A 12,877-nucleotide genomic window follows, 5' to 3' on the forward strand; every position below is an offset into this window, starting at 1 on the left:
CAAAAGGGCATTTGATTATGTAAGCGGGCTTTCTCTGCCCCTCCCCCGCAGGTGACCATTGACGAGAGCCTGTTAGGTCAGCGGCCATCATCAGCTGTAGAGGCCGAGTCGAGAGCTGGGGTTGCAAGTTTAAATGTACTTTGCGTCCACGGATCCCTTCGATGCTGGCAGATCCGAATTCTGCGTCATTTACTTCGAGAGCTTAGAATATCACTTGATGCACAGGGCAGAATGGTAGCGCAAGCACAGCCCGTAACAGTGTCCCTGAAGGACCTAACTGACGGTACGGCTCTCGCGTAGTGAAGCCGCATGACGGCATGCCACAGGCCATGGCAAACTTACACGCAACAGGCAACGTCTCTTTCGAAACCCTACAGCGAGCCTTTGGACCCGATTCCCTAGGAATCCTAGTCGTCAAAGATGTGCCCCAAGAATTTCCGCAGTTGCGCCGCATGGCGCTCTCTTATGCCTCGTACCTGGGGAATCTCCCTGCCGAAGAACTAGGTACGGCCAAAGTACCACAGCTACTTACACTTTGTTGCTCCGCTCTACATATGTACTTATGAAACACCAGCGCTGACGCGGTTGTAGAAAAACTGGAAAACGTCAAGGCCAAATACTTGACAGGCTGGTCGCTGGGCAAAGAAACCCTCAAAAACGGGCAGGCAGACACCTTCAAGGGCTCGTACTACGCCAACTGCGCATTCTACGTCGACCCAGCCCTCGAGTGCGCCAGGCCCACGCCCGAGTTCTCGCCCGACACGTTCCCGGAGTACTTGTCTCCCAACGCGTGGCCGCCGGAGAATGTGCTACCCGGTTTTAAACCCGCCGTCACGGAGCTGTGCAGGCTCATCATCGACGTTGCCGTGCTGGTGGCACGAGCGTGTGATCGCTTCGCGGAGAGGGAGATCCAGGGATACCCAAAGGGCTACCTGGAGCACGTGGTGAGCACGTCCAACACCACCAAGGCGAGATTGCTGCACTACTTCCCGCAGGATGTGCACAGCAACGACGGGACAAGCGAAGACGACTGGTGCGCTACGCACCTCGACCACGGGTGTCTTACGGGCTTGACGTCGGCCATGTTTATCGACGAGCATAAAGTTAGTCCCGCTGTGCCGGGGGACGTTGGGTTGACGGGTGCGTCTTTGCCGCCGCTGGGGGAACTTCCGGCGTCGCCTGATTCTTCGGCGGGGCTGTACATCTTGTCTCGCGCGGGGGAGACGTGCCAGGTGAAGATCCCGAGGGACTGTATAGCTTTCCAGACGGGCGAGACGCTGGAGCGCATTACGGCGGGCAGGTTCAAGGCTGTGCCGCATTATGTCAGGGGCGTGAGGGCGGCGGTGAGTGGTGGTGCTATTGCGAGGAATACGCTGGCTGTGTTTACGCAGCCCAACTTGGGTGATGAGGTGGATCTCGAGTCCCATTTGACGTTTGGCGAGTTTGCGAGAGGCGTGGTGGCCAAAAATACCGTATCATGATGCGCAATATATACCTGGATCCATGATGCATATACCAATGTCTTTTTGTCATTCACGGAGTTGACCTGTTGAAATTACCAGGACAGATTGGTTGTAAAGGAGTGTGTATTGTCTAAAGACGGTTCTAGCTATCCCCAAGCTATTTGTAAAATGCCATCGGCAAGATCGTCAAAATTTAGCATGGCCATGATGGCCACAAAGAAAGTAAGTCAACCGACCCCTTGGTTTTCAAGTGGCATTCTCACCAATGCGCACTTGTTGTGGCGTTATTCAACGCTCTCTCAACGCTCTCTTAGTAACTCCTATTCGTGGATACTTAAGCCCAGGCGCCAACCAGACTCATGCCAAAGGCACCAAAGAAGACCAGCAGGCAGGCGATTATGCGATTCTTCCCTCGGAGGTGACGCCAGCTCTCGTCGCTCAGAAAATCTTCAGAAAGGAGCTCGACAAGGGATGCAAACGTAAGCAGACCGGCAGAAATGGCATTCATGACTCCAACGAGGATGAGACCGACTTCGGAATCGGGGCTGTAGAGCATATGCGTAGCAAGGCCAATGGCCTGACCGATCGGTGTCCTATCACTTGTTAAATATGTTACGAAGGAGTAATGTGGTGATGTACGTACGTGAAACCGTATGCCAATGCCATGAGCCATGGCTGCCATGTCTTGTCACCCCATTCAATGACAGAGATTCTTGAGCCAAGTGCCAGACCCTCAAAGGTTTCTAATACAGCATTAGTATATATTTTACAAGGTATGCGCTTGTGTTCAACTTACGGTGAAAAACGATGGCAATCAACAAGACGATGAAGTCGTTCCCGATACTGACACTCAAAGCCATGCCAATAAAAACACTGTGGAATAGAATGCCCATTTCGAGTAGGATACACTGCAATCGGTCTTTCCTACGCTTCTGCTCCGGTGTCAAGACGGTCTGTTCGCCTTCGCCGTGTTCCGTGGCATCATGACAATCGTTGGACACTGATTTGGCAATTGCAGAATCAGCAGCAGGCCCCTTGGCCGAAATCTCTTCGGATATGGCAGCTTGATTCAGCTGAGAGAGACCCTGCGCCACGCTGCTAGATCGGCCACGAAGAGGTCCCATATCACGGATTGGGTGGCCCTCCGAATCAGTAGTCTCGAGTTCTTCCTGCTCTTTGGCCCTCGGTTTGGCAACAATATCGGCGGGCGGGACGTGTCTGGACGGATGAAACACCATTTCAATAATGGTGACGAGGAAAATTGCAGCAAGAGCAATAGCCCCGGGCATTGCGTTATAATCTTCGGTCCAAAAGGTCCCAAGGCAAGGATTCCCGAGGGACACAAAGGCCGTGGGAAGCAAATGCACAAAGGCGGTTGCAATCAAAACTCCCGTTCCGAAGTGGCGCACAGCAAAGAAGAAACGTCGCGGAATTCGCAAACCGGGAAACTTGGCAGCCATAATGGGAAATGCGCACCCCAATGTCGAGACGAACCAGATGATGAAGAGTGCCGCGACATGAAGCCCGGTATTGTACTGGTCCTTGTCAACGCCACCTGATGCGCAAGAAGATCGCTTCTTGAGGCCATGAAGATCGTGGCGGAATGAAGGCTCCGGCATTTCGAAAGCATCGGCCAGGGAAGACGAATTGGCTGCAGTCGATTCGATATTGGACAGAAGCTTCTCATTTCCGGCCCAGTAAGTCGACATGCGCAAACTAGAAATCATATAAGAGAAGAAGAGAACGGATAAAATCCAGGTCAACCAGCTCCAAAGGCGCTCCAGGCACCACGCGGAGTGTACCCAGACCAGGCGATTCTGGCCATTGAAGCCAGCAACCGCCTTAAAACGCAAGAACGAACCTAGGCAAGTCGAATCAGTACTGGGAGAGGAGCACCAAGGGGCGGTTCGATACATACCACCAACCCATCGTCTTGCGTCCGGCACTCGAGCCAGAAGATGTGGCTCCCCTTCGCGGCGCAACTTGTCGGTCAATGGTGTTTCGCCCAGCATTCCACCGGTCCCTCCCCCAGACGCATCGTCTTGGCTGGCTGCGACATACTCGCGCAGATTCGATATGCCATTCAGATCCTGGCGAGTAGTTTGGTTCGCTGCAAGAGCATTGGGGCTCTGATTGTAGGTGAGGTGGCGAAGGCTGCCCTCGTCAGCTCTGTTGAGACAGATCATATTGGGCAAGCACCTGGACGTCGGTTTCACAGTTGTCTTGGAGTTCAAGATTGATCTTGTGGGATATGAAAAAGAGGAGGATCAAGGGAAAAGCCAAAGGCAATGGCCGAACCTCAATGGCCATGCCAAGACTCGTTTTGGACCCCACAGCGTCCGTGAAGACCCGAATTGCGAATCGCAAGCGACATGGCGGCTTGGAGGCGGAGTGGGGGGCCGATGGCAAAGGCGCAGCACCTCGAGTGCTTGAACATAAGCTTGTTGCCATGCTAATTGGCCTGCGATCCATTGAGGATGGGGAATACGACCATCTATGGCAGCTGCAAGGGGTGGTATGTATGGAGAATTGATTCAACGAGGCATGGCGCCAGCCGTACGCCTTTGACTTGTGTCAAATCACCCAAGTTGAAGACGGGAAGCTGGAGACGGGAGATGGTCGAGGTCTGGTGGTTGTGGTAAGCTTATTTACGGTAGGTACAGTAAGGTCTGGTGCTAAAAGTCTGCGCCCCCCCTTGTATCCCATTGAGTGCGCGGAGGTGCGTTAAATGTATTAGACCCACTTTTCTGCGATATTAAAATAGTACCTTTTTTACTACTAATTTAGCTATAATATATGGTATTTCTTATAACTTAAGAAGTTTTAGTAACTTTTATTATTATATAAAATACTAGTAAGGTAGTATACCTCTTAGTACTAGATTTTTAATTGGCCAGAACCTGAATTCGGCTGGTACATCCAACGCACCTCCGCGCACTCAATAGGATGGTAAAAGTAACTAATCGGCACCGCTGAAGCTTCAAGCTGAAGCCCGTGGGCAGGCCACATGCACAGGCCAAGTAATAGTCAGGGGTCACACCGCGCACCTAACAGAGGGGACAGAGACGGCGTGACAACTGACGACTTCCTACACATGTGCATGTACTCCATAGGTACGAGACGAACTGACTACATATTTAGCAAGTGCCGTACGCTATTCGGTATCTAGGTGCTCGTTACAAAATAGCAAGCGCTCATGATGGCGGCCCGCCACGATTTCATCTGTACAAGGCGGCGGGGAGACGGTCCGAGTCCACATGTGCACATGCAACCATATTGCACCACCTCACAGCATAAACAGGGGTGGCCGGGGGCATGGAGGTCTGGTTTCAACTTTCAAGTCAATAGTTTCTGGTCCCAATTTTTATACAACAATGACCCACGTCGCAAGGCGTCACTGCTTGCTACCCGAGCCGAGTATACTACCCGACCCGATCGTAGGTTTGTTCGGTTGGCTGGCCAAGGAGGGAGGATCCACATGATGGGACGCAATCCCTACGGGATTCGTGGTATAGGCGGCAAACATATGTATCTGCGGTCCGTGGTGGCGAGAGAGTTATGAATCCTACATTGACACTTTCTATCCAAGATATTGCTGCTATTAAAATGTTAACAACAAGTGTCTCGAGAGTTTCAACACTCATAAAGCATAGCGACAAGTATCAGCATCATAGTCTACGCAACCTGCAGCGTCATCCACGCAGAGTGCAAACATGAAGGGCAAGGTATTATTTCGTTAAAATGGGGGGGGCTATCGACTTGAGTCTTTCTGAGAGCAGCAGAGAACTTGACCAGACTCATCATAATCCAAATGTCGCATTGAGGAGGTTGTTGGAGGATTGTCTCAGGATCCAGGTTTTTAAGCTTCGGTGAACGCCGTGACTCGGCATGGAGTGGCAGAGCACTATCGGGAGGTTGGCTACGAGCTCTGCTTTCGGAAGCTACTAATACCGTACGAGCTATACCTACAAGACTAGCCGTGTTCACGGCGAGCTTTCAAGGCATAATGATAATTGCCCGTGGCTCCCGTGTGGGATGTGGCTGTTCAGCTCCCTGGCTTCCCTTGGATAAGTCCGTACACAACGTTTTGAGTTTGTTCTTCCTCAGAACTTGATGCGAATACGCGATGTGCGCGTAGAAAATATCTATAGCAAACACCTGGTAAGCTACCAAGCTCTGTGACTGCGCGTAGAGTGTGTGTAAGATGGTACCAAGCAACTGCTCTAACGTTTTAAGGTGCTAAAAGGGGAGTTTCAATAGGCATTCACATTGCCTTACTTCGGCAATTGCGCGGCAATTGCCATGCATGTACCCTTGAGATAACACGTCCGTAATATGCCAGCATGCTCAAACCCTAAACCATGCTCGGCATTGAATCTTGCGCTTGCTTTTGAGTGGCATGGAAGTTTTTTTGTAACAGAGTGAGACATTGGTATGCTTACCTACCACAATCTACTGGAATCGTGAATTGATGACGTGTATTGTCACATTAGGGAGGTGATATCCGGAGCCTGGCGTCCGTAACAACTCTATTTAGTGCTCGTAGTCACCGTTGAACGCCACTTCATGCACGCAGCTTCATTTAGTCGACTATCGACTGCGCAGTGAAACTTTAGCAGCCTTTATTGTGTTATGTCATTTCTATCATCATGTAAGGTGATATGAGGTGACCGAGGTCCGTGATAGTGTAACCTACTCCCACCCAGACCGACCAGCTCCCACGAGGCTTCATACATATGCTAATCCTGACTTGTTTTATGATGGGACATCCATGTTGGCGATTTGAAAACCGGTTTTTTTGACTCAGGAGGACATCCTTCGGCATAAAAAAAAACATGGACCACGGACCAAGACGAGGAATCAGCCGCTCGATGTCAGTAGGAGAAGCTATAAGAAGCTGGCAGAAGTTCACTCAATAAACTTGCTCCTCACCAATCGATTCTTCCTCAAACTAACAGACTTACTTACTTCTTATTATACCATGGATGTTTATAAACACCTCATCGCTCTACTAGCGTTGTTCTCAATAATAACAACTGCTCTTACAGCGAACAATGAGATTCCAATTGACCTATAAAATTAAGACAGCAGAAACCGCCACCAGTATAACTTCGAGAAAAGGACGTAAGTCAGCATTCCATTTTATCTATTAAACAAAATAAACAAACAGCTAATTAGAACAGCGGATGGACTTAATACGGTACAACGTTTACAGAACGTCATGGTCGATGCGTGGAATCAGGGTGTCCTTATATTCTTCGCAGCGGGAAATAACGCAATAGAAGTATCTCAGGACTTGTATCCCTACCCAATGGCTATTTCCAGTCCTCACATAACCGTCGGTTCATTGTCAGAGAATTGGGACAAGGCGCCTCACTCTAATTTTGGTCCTCTCGTCGATATATATGCTCCTGGTCAAAACATTACCGTCCTCAATAGAAGGAGCGGCGTTAGAGCCGTAGATGGCACTTCTTTCGCATCACCTCTCGTCGCCGGCATGGCGCTAACCTTGTTAGCAAAGATGGATCCCTTACCCAAGGCTGAGGATACAGCTAGGATTCTGGCTACGCAAATTCTTGATCTTGCTACCGAACATAAAGTTGGGGCCATCCCTGGAGCTGGACCTGCTGAATACCAGCGTGTTGCCTTTAATGGAGGACTGGATCCCCGGTAAAGTGACATTTGGAACCGAGCCATGACGCACCTATACCACGCTGGTTCTTGAACCCATCACGCGGGATAGATGACCAAATAGGACCAGCAAGACACTCAGGACAAGCAAATGACGGGACAAGTGCACGGATGAGTTCTAGTATCATTTTGGTAAAATATTTTGTCTATGAGGAGGACATTTATTCGGGAAAAGCCCAGGGCATCGAGTATGGAGTGTGCTGCTATTAGGCTAGGGACGGGCTGATTTCGAGTTTTGGTCAGTGAATTCAGAAGCTTGGGTGTTGATACGACGCACATGGCAAAGGTCGAGTTGAGATAGCTTAGGATAGCGCGTGTGATATGCTCAATGATATTACCACTAAGTATTCTCGAGAAATCTACAGTCACTCAGGGTTTATAATGGCGGGTACAGTATAATTATGCTGGTCAAGTCACTGTTGGAAGCGCAAGGCTTCTATTCGGCTGATAATTATCACGGGATTTGGGGTACTTGTAACTGGTTGATTGATGCTTGTTTTTTTCTTCATCTAGCTATGGATAACGCGCGCCTGAATTGGTGTTGAGGCCTCCTCACGTGAGGTCTGTTTCAGCCACTATTTGAGGCTATTCGCAGGCTGCTGGCTCCGCCGCCCAAGACGGTGGTGGAAGCAACAGTCACGATCGACAAGGGAATCAATGACTCGCTGGCCTGTGCGGATATAACCAAGATTGACTGATGTGTGAGTCTAGCTCTGATAATGACACCAAGCGACCCAGCAATCTGTTTGTCCCGACCGCCCTGCGCCGCTGCATAAAGTGACATCGTCGGCGTTATCGAGCACGAGCGATCAGTTCGATAGACTCTCGATCGTATCTCGCAAAGCTAACAGTCTATCTGCACTGGGAAGATCTACGCTGATGTCAAGTTTTCGGGCAATTGCACAATAGTAATGCGTAAAGCTTCCTTCATTATCGGCGTGTACCCAAAAGACGACCCTAGGTTTGAGAATCGTAGCGCAGGCCCAGCCGTCCCGAGACAGCAGCGCAATCAAGGTACGTCGCTGTCATTGCTCCAGATTAGCGACTGGGGTGCAAATTTGGTATATGTTGAACTCCCACCTACTATATGTAATGTAAAGCAGTATCTCTCAGCACCCCTTTGGACGGTGACCGCAATCAATCCCAGCCCCGGCGCCATGTAGTTTAGGAGTGTGAAGAAGGCAGTCGCGCGTCAATATAATGAAAATAACCGATGCCAAACTTCCCAGCAGTCTATAATACGAGTTATCTGACAACATACCGGCACCCCTATAGCATTTGCACGGAAAAAGTTCAACCAGTCTCAGTCAGTTGATCCCTTTACTCGTGCTGAATCCACATGTCGCAGCGGCACTACTTCGCAGACAGTTAAGACAAATGCTACTATATTTTTATAGCTTCCACACGTTTCGCAGACTTTAGGCTGGGGGTTGGCGTTTCCTCGGCCGTTGCACCTCACGAGAAGCGAGAGAGAAGATGCCCTATATCGTGCCAAAACACAATCCGGCCTTGCCGCCGCGCCGTCCAAACTTGCATAACCATACTCTTGATGCGGTCGCAAAAGACTGCAGAATGTCTTCCGATGGCCGACAGACTCCGGAGCCGTTGTTCCCTGGCAGAATCGTCTTCGACCTCCAAACAGGCCACTATCAGTGGCAGGTCGACGCATAACGGAGACTTTCCCGTGACATGAACAGTCAAATCAATCTGACTCAATATCGTAGCAGCCAGGGCGGAGGCTGTGCCGTCCTCCTTTCCAAACCGGTGTTGGAGACGGTGGATAATAAGCAGGGCAGCCGTCTGCATGATTTGATGTTGGCAAAGCATATGTGCCACCTCCAAGGCGGTAAACTTGGCGAAGATTTTTGTCTGAAGCTGCGGTTTCCAGTCCCTAATCTTCAGCCGCACATCTTCCAGTTTAGTCGGCAAATCTGGTAGTCCTTTTGTCTTACATTGTCCCTGTCTGCTCCTGTTTTGCATATCGACATTTATCGCGGCAAGATCATATAAATGGAGCAAAAGGCCAGTACATAGACCCACGCAGCCATCAATGTGACTCGATGCTTCGGCGTGATGGAGCTTTAGAGTCGGCAATTTCGTCATCATGAGACATTCTGCAGTCTCGGTGAGAATAATGCTCGTTAAAAATGACAGGTGTGAAGTTTCAAAGTGCTTTCCAGCAGCGTAATGCGGTTTAAGAAGACTCAGGGTTTGGCTGCACACTTGGAGAATTTCTCTACCCCCAAGCTGGAAAACAAAGTGTAGTAATTGCCAGCCCAACATGAGACACGACGTGATGTCGAGATGGTCCTTGATTTGGATCGAGCGAAGGGTGAAGAGTGCCGAGGCAGCCTTCTTGTAGCTTGTATTGACTTGGGCCTGGTCGCCGCAGGACAGGGCGAATGCCAGGTAGGCGTCCAGGACAATTCGTCGCGAGGATAAGAGATGAAATACAAGCTTCTGGCGATGCCCATGGTAGAAACTGGGGCCGATTACAAATTGCTCAGTGAAGTCGTCCTGGTGAATCGTCCGATTCAGAAGATCGAGCTCCGGCTGACCAAGACCCTCGATCGTCGATAACAAGGTCTGCCCAATTGAACCTTCCACCATGGCGGGAGCGAGCGTCGTCGTCGTCGTCGTCGTCGTCGTCACCGTTGTTGCCGTATTTTTATTTCTTTTGGCTGACATGTCGCTCTTCTGTGTACCAAGCCTGGTTCGCTTCATTGATGAGGAGAGATAGCCTCCTGGCGGGCGGCCGACTCTCTTGATGGGCCTTTTCGACCGGCAGGCGTGGCCGACGCGAGCGCATCGTTCGCATGTGAGGGAGCCGGGAGCCCAGATGCAGCGCTCCTTGCTGGTGTAGCATCGATCGCAAGATCGCGGCACGAGCGACACGTGGATCATTATAAGCACGCGGAAGTTTCGCACAAGGTGAAAGGCATGGACAAGGAATAATGTCACGATCCTAGATGTAAAAGTAAAAAAAAAGGGTTGCCGCAACGGCATCACCGGCGAAGATTCGCCATGCATCCACCTTGGACCTACGTACGGAGTATAACGCATATGAAACCTGAATAGCTTATACATACAAAGCCCCTGCTAGGATGGTCAGACACTTTAATTTCGGGATTTTCCTTGACCCACTGGTACCAGACTTCTTTTCAAGGTTGACGACTAACAGCTCTCAATCTCCACAACCTCCACATGTTCCCAGGGCTTGGAGTAGTAACCCAATTTAGGTCTTTGGTAGTAGAGTGCCGAGGCCCTTGGTTTCCCTCAAGTCCCCAGGGACCAAAGACGTCTATTCATTATTTATACAAGTCGTCGTCGATGAGACTTGTGAGAGTCTCTGCCCCAGGTCACGTGATCTTAGCCCTCGAGTATGTGTGACACATTGACCGGTCGGATTCTCCTGAAATGTCGCAGCATGGCCCGCTAGCGGCCGGAGGGTTACTGGCGGCCGGAGAATTCTTGGCGGCCGGAAGGTTCTTGGCCTGCTGGCAGCCGGAGGTTACTAGCCGAGATGAACTGCGTTCCCGGAAGCCCAACTGAACCAACCCCTGGCAACACAGGCCGGTGGACTTGTAAGTTTTTAAATATGTATAAGAACACGGGAGGAGCAGGTTTTAAATAAAGTCTCCCGATTTGAGTACATTCAGGGAGTGACTGTACTAGCCGGCTCGTTATATTCTCTTTACAACATTCTTTACAAACACCCATCAAGCGTTTACCACGATAATGAGGATTCGCAACTGGGTTTTACACGCTGCCATCATTGGCCAAGCTACTTGTTTACAAGGCTCCAACTTCAACATTACGCCTGAATTCGCGGTGCAAAATGGCTGCGACGAGAAATGCCAAGCAACGTTGGCTAAAGTCAATGCGATAGATCTTGGAATCTTCGGCCAGAACTTTGACTTTGACTGGTTCGCAACGGCAAGCAACTTTTCTGGATCCAAGCCCGGAGACGTGCTCAAGATGCAGGCCATGGACCCCAAGATGCTGGGCGAACAGGTCAAACAAGGCACCACGGTATACCGCATACAGTACGCTTCTGTGGATCTCGACAATAGTACCGTGCCTGCCACGGGTTTCATTGCACTGCCATTTGCGCCGGCATCACTCAAGTCCAAGGCGTCAAACTCATCCTCGTCCCATCAGTTTCCCCTTGTCGCCTATGCTCACGGCACGAGCGGCGTCTACCGAGGGTGCGCTCCATCCAACGGCCCGGCGCTATACGACTACGATAGCTGGCAGCTGCTTCTTCAGAGAGGGTACGCCGTCGTGGCCACGGATTACGCCGGTCTGGGGAATAACCAGACCGAGCACAAGTACTGCAGTTTCCCCGTGCAGGTCAACGATATTGTCTACTCCGTAGTGGCAGCAAGGAAAGCCATGGGCAACATCTTCACCCAGGAGTGGATGGCGGTTGGCCACTCCGAGGGTGGTGGCGCGGTGTGGAAATTGGCTGAAAGTCGTTTTGCCAAGGACGACTCCAAGTACCTCGGGACTGTGTCTCTGGCCCCGGCCCTCAAGATTGCAGACATGCTTCGAAACCATACCGACTTCATCCTCAAATCCGGCTACCTGACACTCGTGGCCAAGGCGCTTCAGCGCTTCTCCCCCTCGTACAACTTCACCATGCTGGGCCAAGTTCAGCGGCAGCGGATGGCTATTGCCGATGCCTCGCAGCCCTGTTTGATCGCACAGGGGGCCATCAGCGTAGGCTTGACGCGGGAGCAGGTCCTTGATGAGAAGGGCTTCGAGACGGATTTGCAGTTGCTGCAGAGTTGGCAGGACAAGATGGCGCCGGCGTCGGGAGGACGCACCTCGGCTCCTCTCCTGCTGGTGCAGGGACTCAACGACACCGCCGTCGTTGCGCAGGTGGCCCATGAGTCATGGCAGCAGGCCTGCCAGGACCAAAGCGAGGTTCATTTGAGAGAGTACACAGAGCTGGATCACTCGGGCGTGATTGTTGCTGCAGCATCAGAGTGGTTGGCTTGGGTGGATGCCCGGTTCAACGGCGAGGCGACATCTGGAAATTGCACGCGCCTGCAGAGGGTGCCGTTTGATGCAGCTCATGTAATTGCTCCTCCCGAAAAGCCTGAGGACGCCGATGCGTAACATGATCAGCCCTAGGTTAAAGTAGATGCATCTATACAAACCACATAGCTTAGCAGTAGTGTCCAGTCTTGTGCGTGTGTCTTGTTCAACGTCGCAGCGGAACATGGATGAAAAGAGTGCGTTGATGCTGTAAGCTAGAGATGCCCCCAAGGCACGCTATTGGCGCAGGTTGGACCCTGCACGTGATGCTGTTTCATGTTCAACCTGAAATCTCTCGAAACGGGGCCTGCCCGTCAGTCAACCCTCTTTTCCAACCTCCCTGAAAACCCTCGATTTGCGGGGCCCTCTGCCGCTCCAACTCGAAGCCCTTTGGAGCCTTTTCCCGAAGCTTTCAAAATGCCCGAAATTAACGTAGCAACAAAAGCTGCTATGCTAGCCCTCTACGCCGAATGCGACTATTCAGCATTACGACTAACCCAATTATTTGATGTCTCCCAGACGTCTGTTCGACGCATCATCAAGGAAGCAAGAGAACGAGGCTTCAACCCGACCCGTCGGCCTTTGAGGATTGAAGACAAATACCTAGAACCAAAGCCCCGAACCGGCGGCACTAAGAAAAACCCGGCAACTTATCCATAAGGCTACCACAGATAGATGCG

The 12,877-nt window shown here is 51.1% G+C and overlaps 6 protein-coding genes across 6 annotated transcripts; 4 read left to right on the forward strand and 2 right to left on the reverse strand.

Annotated features, from left to right (window-relative positions):
- Positions 1 to 231: 231 nt before the first annotated feature.
- On the forward strand, positions 232 to 1,481 carry G6M90_00g028120 (uncharacterized protein; the record flags this gene model as incomplete). Its single annotated transcript, XM_014685863.1, has 3 exons — positions 232 to 283; positions 352 to 504; positions 592 to 1,481. 3 exons carry the CDS (start codon positions 232 to 234, stop codon positions 1,479 to 1,481), a joined length of 1,095 nt encoding a protein of 364 aa, XP_014541349.1.
- Positions 1,482 to 1,797: 316 nt separating this feature from the next.
- On the reverse strand, positions 1,798 to 3,649 carry zrt1 (Zinc-regulated transporter 1; the record flags this gene model as incomplete). Its single annotated transcript, XM_014685862.1, has 4 exons — positions 1,798 to 2,056; positions 2,107 to 2,206; positions 2,260 to 3,324; positions 3,382 to 3,649. 4 exons carry the CDS (start codon positions 3,647 to 3,649, stop codon positions 1,798 to 1,800), a joined length of 1,692 nt encoding a protein of 563 aa, XP_014541348.1.
- A 2,868-nt stretch (positions 3,650 to 6,517) lies between these two features.
- Positions 6,518 to 7,137, forward strand: ALP_0 (Alkaline proteinase; the record flags this gene model as incomplete). The annotated part of the gene is made up of 2 exons (XM_014685861.2): positions 6,518 to 6,587; positions 6,647 to 7,137. The coding sequence occupies 2 exons, from the start codon at positions 6,518 to 6,520 to the stop codon at positions 7,135 to 7,137; spliced, it is 561 nt and encodes a 186-aa protein (XP_014541347.2).
- Positions 7,138 to 8,609: 1,472 nt separating this feature from the next.
- Positions 8,610 to 10,058, reverse strand: G6M90_00g028150 (uncharacterized protein; the record flags this gene model as incomplete). The annotated part of the gene is made up of 1 exon (XM_014685860.1): positions 8,610 to 10,058. One exon carries the CDS (start codon positions 10,056 to 10,058, stop codon positions 8,610 to 8,612), a length of 1,449 nt encoding a protein of 482 aa, XP_014541346.1.
- An 834-nt stretch (positions 10,059 to 10,892) lies between these two features.
- On the forward strand, positions 10,893 to 12,278 carry G6M90_00g028160 (uncharacterized protein; the record flags this gene model as incomplete). The annotated part of the gene is made up of 1 exon (XM_014685859.1): positions 10,893 to 12,278. The coding sequence occupies one exon, from the start codon at positions 10,893 to 10,895 to the stop codon at positions 12,276 to 12,278; it is 1,386 nt and encodes a 461-aa protein (XP_014541345.1).
- Positions 12,279 to 12,614: 336 nt separating this feature from the next.
- G6M90_00g028170 (uncharacterized protein) lies at positions 12,615 to 12,857 on the forward strand (the record flags this gene model as incomplete). The annotated part of the gene is made up of 1 exon (XM_066130006.1): positions 12,615 to 12,857. The coding sequence occupies one exon, from the start codon at positions 12,615 to 12,617 to the stop codon at positions 12,855 to 12,857; it is 243 nt and encodes an 80-aa protein (XP_065985889.1).
- Positions 12,858 to 12,877: the final 20 nt, after the last annotated feature.

Source organism: Metarhizium brunneum, chromosome 1 (genome assembly GCF_013426205.1).
Source record: "Metarhizium brunneum chromosome 1, complete sequence".
Lineage (NCBI taxonomy): Eukaryota > Fungi > Ascomycota > Sordariomycetes > Hypocreales > Clavicipitaceae > Metarhizium > Metarhizium brunneum.